At 33.9% G+C, this 10,219-nt stretch overlaps 1 protein-coding gene across 1 annotated transcript in view; it reads left to right on the top strand.

The window, feature by feature from the left end:
- LOC117103017 overlaps positions 1-9,951 on the top strand; it is a 15,681-nt gene extending 5,730 nt beyond the window's left edge. Inside the window, exons 6-8 of the mRNA XM_033243480.1 lie at positions 489-6,803; positions 6,971-7,651; positions 7,814-9,951. Coding sequence (XP_033099371.1) covers positions 489-6,803; positions 6,971-7,651; positions 7,814-9,951 — 9,134 coding nt within the window. The remainder of the gene's footprint in view (positions 1-488; positions 6,804-6,970; positions 7,652-7,813) is intronic.
- The last annotated feature ends 268 nt before the right edge of the window (positions 9,952-10,219 follow it).

Genomic DNA, 10,219 nt, shown 5'->3' with positions numbered 1-10,219 from the left:
TGCGAGTTAATTATTAAGATGATCCCCAAGTCATTCACCAACCACTAAGGACGGTATGGTAGAACAATAGTCTCATATAATCCTAGCCCTAGACTATTATAAGCAAGATTTATTGCCATTGGGGGTGAGTGACTTTAGACCTAAGCATTCAACAGCTGCATTGCTTTGGTTGATTTCTGGGCCTTTTGCTAAATATTAAAATGTCGTCGTTATAACCAGGGAGATGTAAAACAGGCTCACCACTCCCTGTTATAATCAGAGTGGATTTTGCATCATAGGTGATTTTTTATTACATAAGAAATCAATATTATTTATTTATTCAATAATATTTTGAGGGAGTAGCTCTAACAGCAATCACAAAAAAATATGAAATTGCAATGACCCTTCAAATTTTTTTTGTCGCTAAACATATTTTGAAACGAAATTGTTTCCTGTCTGTGAGCTAGTAAAATATTCTAAAATATGTGTTTTCTACATTTTATACATAGTTATCAAGGATCAATTGACAGCTCGACAGAAAAAGGTGTATCAGGATGTAAACCGAATGACCCCGGCAACCTGGAATAAGAAATATGATATAGACATTAATCAGGTATTCACTAACCTCATTCTACTAAAATCGAAAAGAGAAAACAAAGAGAAACAAAGCAGAGGGACAACAACAGATACATCTGAGCCTGCACCTGAGCCTACAACATTGACAGAGGTGTTGAGTATTATGAAATCTACTGATTCATGTAAAACGCTAATAACAGGTAAAGGAGGGATGGGCAAAACCACCCTTCTCAGATATATTGCTTATAATTGGGCTACTGACGTAGATAATACGTTTGATGGTAAAATATTGTTTCTGATAAACATCAGAGACATAAAAGAAAGTGCGAATTTCCTGGATGTAATCATGAGGCAAATACATTATGCGAAAGAAATAATTCTGGAAAACAATTTGCCAAATGATTCAGTTGAGAGATTCTTGGTCATTCATGCTAATGAAATAGTAATTTTATTAGATGGATATGATGAGTTAGAAAGAAATGCCAAAGACCCAGTAAATTTATTCAAAGGGCTTGAATTAGGAAAAAGCACCGTGTTGTTAACATCTCGGCCTGAGAATATAGATGATTTGATTAAAAATTGCGATGTGCAATTTGAAGTGAATGGATTTAGTAAAATAAACATTCGAGAGTATATTTATAAATATTTTGCTTCAATCAATAAAATTGAATTGGGTAAATCACTAAATCAAGAGCTCGGACTAATTTCAACTGAACATGCATATTTTGCTGGTGGTAATCGCAAAGTAACACTTGAATTGTGCTCATCTCCACTGTTATTGCTTAAGGTTTGTACCATATGGGGACAGAAACAACATATTCCTGAAGACTTGTCAGATCTTTTCAAGGAACTGTTTTGTTGCATTTTAAATCAATACAAAAACAGGTCTGGAAATAAAATTGCTGTTTCCCAATTTAATAAAATTCCAAAGGAATATAAATGTGCCATTCTGGCATTAGGAAAATGCATCTATGAAGGTCTACAGGAAAATTTACTGACTATAGACAAATATGAGTTAACAAAGATACTTGAGAATGACGAAGACCTAGTAGATTTAGCACTGAAACCTGGATTTGTTTATAGAAATAACCCTGTTTGTCCTGATGATTTAAATGAAATTTACACAACTCCACACAAGTTACTCTCTGAAGCGCTAGCGGGATTTCATGTGGCGGAACAAACTCAGATAGATCGTTTTATAGTTGATGAGTATGAGATGATAAGATCTAATAAATATTTACACATGACAAGAGTGTTTGCAATAGGATTTCTAGGTGATGATGCTGGTAAGTTACTAAAACATTGGTTGATAATCGGGCCATCAAATTATTATTCATTAGCACAATATTTTAGATATATAAAAAAAGAACACCAGGAACACGTTCTACAAATACTAGATGAGCATATGTCAATTGAAATGAAAAACCAATCTGAACAAATGTATGACTCATTTGAAAATGTTCTTCCTTGGCTTTGTGATGAAAGTGTAACAGTAAGTAAGGGTGTACATTTGATATCACTGATGAGCCGGTGTTGTGTTAAGTATGAAGAACAACCTGAAAAACTTGAGCAATGTATGCTATCCAATATTGAAAAATCTACTGAAATCTCACATATCTGTTCAGTGCTAGTTCATATCTTATTTATACTCCAAGGATTAGTTAGGGATCATTGTAGGGGATGTATAAACATGTTTAACTACCTCAACAGTTGGAAAGAAACGGAAATTGATATTCTTTCAGCTACAATGGGGAAACTTAAATTTCAATATACTTGGATTGCCTTTGAAGTTTCTACCGAGATGAATCCTAAACTTCTGATTTTGCTTTTGAAAAATGCTTCTTATTTGGCATCTCTAAGCTTTTACTATAACAGTGTAACTGGTGTAGTGTTGAATCAAGTGTTAACTGACCTTCTTGAAAGTCAAACTTCCTTGAAACTAAGTGAACTTGATCTTAGCAAAAATGATCTATATGATGGAGTATCATTTGTAAATTTAGTTAAAACTGCACCTCAATTGAAAGTACTAAAAATGAGTGACTGCAAATTAACAGGAACAATTCTAAATGAAATGGTCATAGAGTGCCAGAGCTACCAAGTGGTATTAAATTTAAAACATCTTGACATCAGCCGTAATAATTTCAGAGGTAGTAATGAGGCAATACTTGTAAATTTACTTAAAATAGTTCCTAAACTGGAATTTTTAGATATTAGTGAAAATTACATGACATTTAGATTTAGGTTTAACTTTGGTGAGGTATTGCAAAAACTTGATCTGAATGGCAACGACCTTTCAAATATTAATGGTGTATTCCTTATTAAGCTAATGAGGTTATTAGATGATGATTCCTTTACATGGGTTAATTATAGTCTTACATGCGTTAACTTGCAAGATCTTGTAAATTCATGTGGTGTAGATGTTAGATTGACATGGAATTACTTAAAATTAAGTGGGATTAATCTAGCATCAGTCAGTGGAAGAACATTAGCACGTCTAATTAAAATTTCTCCACAACTGAGCCACCTTGAAATGAAAAATTGTAATTTGTCAGGCAATAGCATAAGAGATTTATTAAATGAATGTGATAACATTGGTGTGGTATTGAAAGACAATATGCTTAGACTACAGGTCAATGATCTTTCGGATATCGACGGTGTATCACTTGCCAAGTTAGTGAGAATGATTGCTGAATATAAATATGAATATCCCGCTAAAAAAAAAATCACATGGTGTAAATATTGTCTTTCAGCTGTTAACTTGCAAGATCTTGTAAATGCATGTGGGGTAGATGGTAGAATGACATGGAATAACTTAGATTTAAGTGGGATTAACCTAGCATCTGTTAATGGAAAAACATTAGCACGTCTAATCGAAATCTCTCCACAACTGAGTCATCTTAATATGAGAAATTGTAATCTGTCAGGCAGTAGCATAAGAGATGTATTAAATGAATGTGATAAGATCGATGTAGTATTGAAAGACAATATGCTTAAACTAAAGGACAATTTCATTTTTTATATTGATGGTGTATCACTTGCAAAGTTTGTGAGAATGATTTCTAAATCAGAATATTATGATAATCATCCCATTAATGAACCATTCGCATGGTGGAACTATTGTCTTTCAGCTGTTAACCTGCAAGATCTTGTTAATTCATGTGGTGTAGATGGTAGATTGCCATGGAATTGTTTAGATTTAAGTGGGATTAACCTAGCATCAGTCAATGGAAAAACATTAGCACGTCTAATACAAATCTCCCCACAACTGTGCCATCTTGATATGAGAAATTGTAATTTGTCAGGCAGTAGTATAAGAGATATAATAATTGAATGTGATAAGATCGGTATGGTATTGAACAGCAATATGCTCAGAGTAAGATTCAATAACCTTTCAGATATCGATGGTGCATCACTTGCTAAGTTAGTGAGAATTATTGATGTGTGTCGTCATGATTATTCCAATTCTCCTTATAATTATTTGAGTTTAGAAAGACGGGCTTCCCCACAATACCAACAACCATTCATATGGAACGATTATTGTCTTTCAGCTGTTAACTTGCAAGATCTTGTAAATTCATGCGGTGACGATGGTAGATTGCCATGGTCTAATTTGGATTTAAGTGGGATTAATCTAGCATCCGTCAATGGAAGAACATTAGCACGTTTAATTAAAATTTCTCCACAACTAAGCAATCTTGATTTGAGAAATTGTAATTTGTCAGGCAGTAGTATAAGAGATGTATTAAATGAATGTGATAAGATGGGTGTGGTATTGAAAGGCACAGTTCTCAGACTAAAAGGCAATGACCTCTCTGATATCGATGGTGTATTACTTGCTAAGTTAGTGAGAATTAATCCTGACTGTGATTATGATTATTCCAATTTTCCTGATAAACTATTGCTGATGTCTATATTAGGAGGTCGGGCTTTCATGTCAAAATCATTCATATGGAACGATTATTGTCTTTCAGCTGTAAACCTGCAAGATTTTGTAAACTCATATGGTGTGGAAGATGGACTCACGTGGAATAAGCTAGATTTAAGTGGGATTAATCTATCATCCGTCAATGGAAAAACATTAGCACGTCTAATTAAAATCTCTCCACAACTAAGCGATCTTGATATGAGAAATTGTAATTTGTCAGGTAGTAGTATAAGAGATGTATTAAATGAATGTGATAAGATGGGTGTGGTATTGAAAGACAATATGCTCAGACTAAAAGGCAATGACCTCTCCGATATCGATGGTGTATCACTTGCTAAGTTAGTGAGAATAAATGCTGCATTCGATTATGATTATTCCAATACTTCTAATCAATGTTTAAGATTACAAAGTCAGGCTTCCCTGTCGGAACCATTCATATGGAATGATTATTGTTTTTCAGCTATAAACCTGCAAAGTTTTGTAAATTCATGTGGTGTAGAAGGTAGACTACTATGGACTAATTTAAATTTAAGAGGGATTGACCTAGCATCAGTCAATGGAAGAACATTAGCACGTCTAATCAAAATCTCTCCACAGCTGAGCAATCTTGATATGATAAATTGTAATTTGTCGGGTAGTACTATAAGAGATGCATTAAACGAATGTGATAAAATGGGTGTGGTATTAAAAGGCATAATTCTCAGACTAAAAGGCAATGACCTTTCAGATATCGATGGTGTATCACTTGTTAAGTTAGTGAGAATGATTACCGGTACTGTATGTCGTTTTAAAGATCGGGCTTCCCTACCAGAACCATTCATATGGAATGATTATTGTTTTTCAGCTGTAAACCTGCAAGATTTTGTAAGTTCATGTGGTGTAGATGATAGACTAATATGGACTAATTTAAATTTAAGTGGGATTAATCTAGCATCCGTCAATGGAAGAACATTAGCACGTCTAATCAACATCTCTCCACGGCTAAGCCATCTTGATTTGAGAAATTGTAATTTGTCAGGCAGTAGTATAAGAGATGTAATAAATGAATGCGATAAGATGGGTGTGGTATTGAAAGGCAAAATGCTTAAAATAAAAGGCAATGATCTCTCAGATATCGATGGCCTATCACTTGCTAAGTTAGTGAGAATGAATGCTGCATTTGGTTATTCCAATACATTTAATCAACGTTTGAGATTACAAGGTCGGGCTTCCCTGCCAGAAATATTCATATGGAATGATTATTGTTTTTCAGCTGTAAACCTGCAAAGTTTTGTAAATTCATGTGGTGTAGAATGTAGACTACTATGGACTAATTTAGATTTAAGTGGGATTAACCTAGCGTTAGTCAATGGAAGAACAATAGCATATCTAATCAAAATCTCTCCACAACTTAGCCATCTTGATATGAGAAATTGTAATTTGTCAGGCAGTAGTATAAGAGATGTAGTAAATGAATGTGATAAGGACGATGTGGTATTGAAAGACAATATGCTTAAACTAAAGGACAATGACCTTTCAGATATCAATGGTGTATCACTTGCTAAGTTAGTGAGAATTATTGTTGTATGTAGTTACGAATATTTCATGGCAGGATATCGGACTTTCTCACATAAATCACAAACATTCATATGGAATAATTATCGTTTTTCAGCTATTAACCTGCAAGATCTTGTAAATTCATGCGGTGACGATGGTAGATTACCATGGTCTAATTTAGATTTAAGTGGGATTAATCTAGAATCCGTCAATGGAAGAACAATAGCACGTCTAATTAAAATTTCTCCACATCTAAGCGATCTTGGTATGAGAAATTGTAATTTGTCAGGTAGTACTATAAGAGATGTATTAAACGAATGTGATAAGATGGGTGTGGTATTAAAAGGCACAATTCTTAGACTGAAAGGCAATGACCTTTCAGATATCGATGGTGTATCACTCGCTAAGTTAGTGAGAATGTTTACTGTATGTTCCAATACTTCTCATATCTGTTCTAGGTTTATTGAAGATCAGGCTTTCCTACTAGAACCATTCATGTGGAATGATTATTGTTTTTCAGCTGTAAACCTGCAAGATTTTGTAAGTTCATGTGGTGTAGATGATATACTAATATGGACTAATTTAAATTTAAGTGGGATTAATCTAGCATCCGTCAATGGAAAAACATTAGCACGTCTAATCAACATCTCTCCACAGCTAAGCCATCTTGATTTGAGAAATTGTAATATGTCAGGCAGTAATATAAGAGATATATTAAATGAATGTGATAAGATGGGTGTGGTATTAAGAGGCAGCATGCTTAGGTTACAGGATAATGACCTTTCAGGTATCGATGGTCTCTCACTTGCTAAGTTAGTGAGAATGAGTGCTGTATGTCACTATAATTATCCACATTCTCCTTACAACCGTTTAAGTTTATTATAGTAGGAGAAAATTTGGCTTCCCCCCAACAACAACAACAACCATTCATATGGAATGATTATTGTCTTTCAGCTGTTAACTTGCAAGATCTTGTAAATTCATGCGGTGACGATGGTAGATTATGGTCTAATTTGGATTTAAGTAGGATTAATCTAGAATCCGTCAATGGAAGAACAATAGCACGTCTAATTAAAATTTCTCCACATCTAAGCAATCTTGATATGAGAAATTGTAATTTGTCAGGTAGTACTATAAGAGATGCATTAAACGAATGTGATAAGATGGGTGTGGTATTGAAAGGCACAATTCTTAGACTGAAAGGCAATGACCTTTCAGATATCGATGGTGTATCACTTGTTAAGTTAGTGAGAATGTTTGCTGTATGTCGTTATGATTATTACAATAGTTTTCATAACCGTTTTAGGTTTTTTGAAAATCGGGCTTCCCTACCAGAACCATTCATATGGAATGATTATTGTTTTTCAGCTGTAAACCTGCAAGATTTTGTAAGTTCATGTGGTGTAGATGATAGACTAATATGGACTCATTTAAATTTAAGTGGGATTAATCTAGCATCCGTCAATGGAAGAACATTAGCACGTCTAATCAACATCTCTCCACAGCTAAGCCATCTTGGTATGAGAAATTGTAATTTGTCAGGCAGTAGTATAAGAGATATATTAAATGAATGTGATAAGATGGGTGTGGTATTAAGAGGCAGTATGCTTAGGCTACAGGATAATGACCTTTCAGGTATCGATGGTCTCTCACTTGCTAAGTTAGTGAGAATGAATGCTGTATGTCACCATAATTATCCACATCCTCCTTATAACAGTTTGAAATTAATTTTAAAAGACAATTTGACCCCACAACAACAACAACAACCATTCATATGGAATGATTATTGTCTTTCAGCTGTTAACTTGCAAGGTTTTGTAAATTCATGCGGTGACGATGGTAGATTACAATGGTCTATTTTGGATTTAAGTGGGATTAATCTAGCATCCGTTAATGGAAGAACAATAGCACGTCTAATTAAAATTTCTCCACATCTAAGCAATCTTGGTATGAGAAATTGTAATTTGTCAGGCAGTAGTATAAGAGATGTATTAAACGAATGTGATAAGATGGGTGTGGTATTAAAAGGCACAATTCTCAGACTAAAAGGCAATGACCTTTCAGATATCGATGGTGTATCACTCGCTAAGTTAGTGAGAATTATTGCTGTGTGTCGTTATGATTATTCCAATTTTCGTTATAACCAATTGAGTTTAGTACGGGCTTCCCCACAATACCAACAGCCATTCATATGGAACGATTATTGTCTTTCAGCTGTTAACTTGCAAAGTCTTGTAAATTCATGCGGTGAAAATGGTAGATTGCCATGGTCTAATTTAGATTTAAGTGGAATTATTCTAGCATCCGTCAATGGAAGAACAATAGCACGTCTAATTAAAATCTCTCCACAACTAAGCAATCTTGATATGAGAAATTGTAATTTGTCAGGCAGTAGTATAAGAGATATATTAATTGAATGTGATAAGATGGGTGTGGTATTGAAAGGCAAAATTCTCAGACTAAAAGGCAATGACATTTCAGATATTGATGGTGTATACCTTGCTAAAATAGTGAAATTATCAGTCGATGTACCTTTCAAATGGCATGAGTATTTTCTTTCTACAGCTAACCTTCAAGACCTTGTAAGTTCACTTGGTAAAGATAATTCAAATATTGAGATAGATTTGAGTAATATTAATCTGTCTGAATTAAATCCTTCATTTTTCAGTACATTAGGAAATATCTACAATATTATAATGATCGATTGTAGTCTACGTAAGAGTATGTTGCATGATTCGGTGCAGATGCTTTCAGATCGTAACGTCAAATTAGCACTTGTTAAACTAGATCTCGGCAATAACAACCTTGCTGAATTAAGTGGACAGTCACTAACTTCACTTTTATGTATTTTCCCTAACTTACGACAACTGAGTATGAGCAGGTGCCATTTGCGGAGCATAGTATTATATGATATGGTTACAAAATGCAAAGAAAGAAATATTGTTTTTAGAATCACTGACCTTGATCTTAGTGGCAATGATTTTAGTAGCCTTAATGGGGCAACAATCTCTGCTTTGTCTAGACATATCCCTTTTCTAAAACGCCTCAACATGAGTGACTGTAGTTTATCAGGTAGCATTATGGAGGATTTATCAAAGATATCTTCAGATGGAAAAAGAATGATGGCGTTAAAAAACGTAAACCTAAGTGGCAACAATTTTAATGTACTTTGTAAAACAATAGCTGCGCCTGGGTTTAATGGTTTGATAAGATTTGTTCCTGGTTTGAAGACACTTGATATTAGTAAATGTAGTCTATCAGGTAGCATTGTGCAACATTTGTGTTCAGAAAACAATAAATTGATGAAATTAACAAGCATTTCTCTTGGAGGGAATGATCTCAGTGGTCTAAATTGGTCATCAATTGCTTCAGAATTTCTATTTACATTTACAAGACTTAAGATTCTGAAGATAAATGATTGTCATTTGACAGGTAGTGGTCTACATAATATAGCAAATTACTTCTCAAAGACAGGTCTAGGTTATATTTTGAAATTAACTGAAGTTGATCTGAGTAATAATGATCTGGGTAACGTTGACGTACCTTCATTATTACCATTAATACAAGCTGTACCGAAAATGGAAGTCCTCAACATAAGTAACTGTAATATAAAGGGTAAAGATGTAACTGATTTAATACATGTTTTATTATATGTAGATTCCTGGTCTTCATTGCGTCATTTTTATGTTCACAAGAACAATTTCAGTGACATTGATGGGTCATCCCTAGCTTCTATCTCGTCATTTAATCATTTATTATATCTAGATGTATCTTCTTGTCATTTAAATGATGACATTTTTATAGACATGGTAGATTCATGGAAATTTGAGAGTCTTCATTCATTACAAATTAACATTCGTGATAACAATGTAGTTAATAAGTTCAAGGTTGAAAAGAAACTTAGTGCTATCACATGCGACCTTAAAACTGATTGATTTTACTACCCTCCAACTAATTTTTATGTGATATAAGTGTACTACAATGTATATCGGAGAGAAAACTGTCATTTGTAAAAGTAGTAGAAGTTACTACATTTTCGCCATATTTATATTGTATTTTCGCCATATTTATATTAGTATATTATTATAAAGCGCAACTACCTTAAGGGCGGGAGACAGAGTCGTTTTAAGTGCCAAGCGAGTTCATATCCGCATGGTGAAACGTACCAAAAAATGAGACACGGTAGCTTTGATTAGACATATT

The sequence above is a fragment of the Anneissia japonica genome, unplaced genomic scaffold (assembly GCF_011630105.1).
Source record: "Anneissia japonica isolate Jap-2015-1 unplaced genomic scaffold, ASM1163010v1 scaffold284954_len198220_cov131, whole genome shotgun sequence".
Taxonomy (NCBI): domain Eukaryota; kingdom Metazoa; phylum Echinodermata; class Crinoidea; order Comatulida; family Comatulidae; genus Anneissia; species Anneissia japonica.
This window is presented reverse-complemented; position numbering and strand designations above follow the sequence as displayed.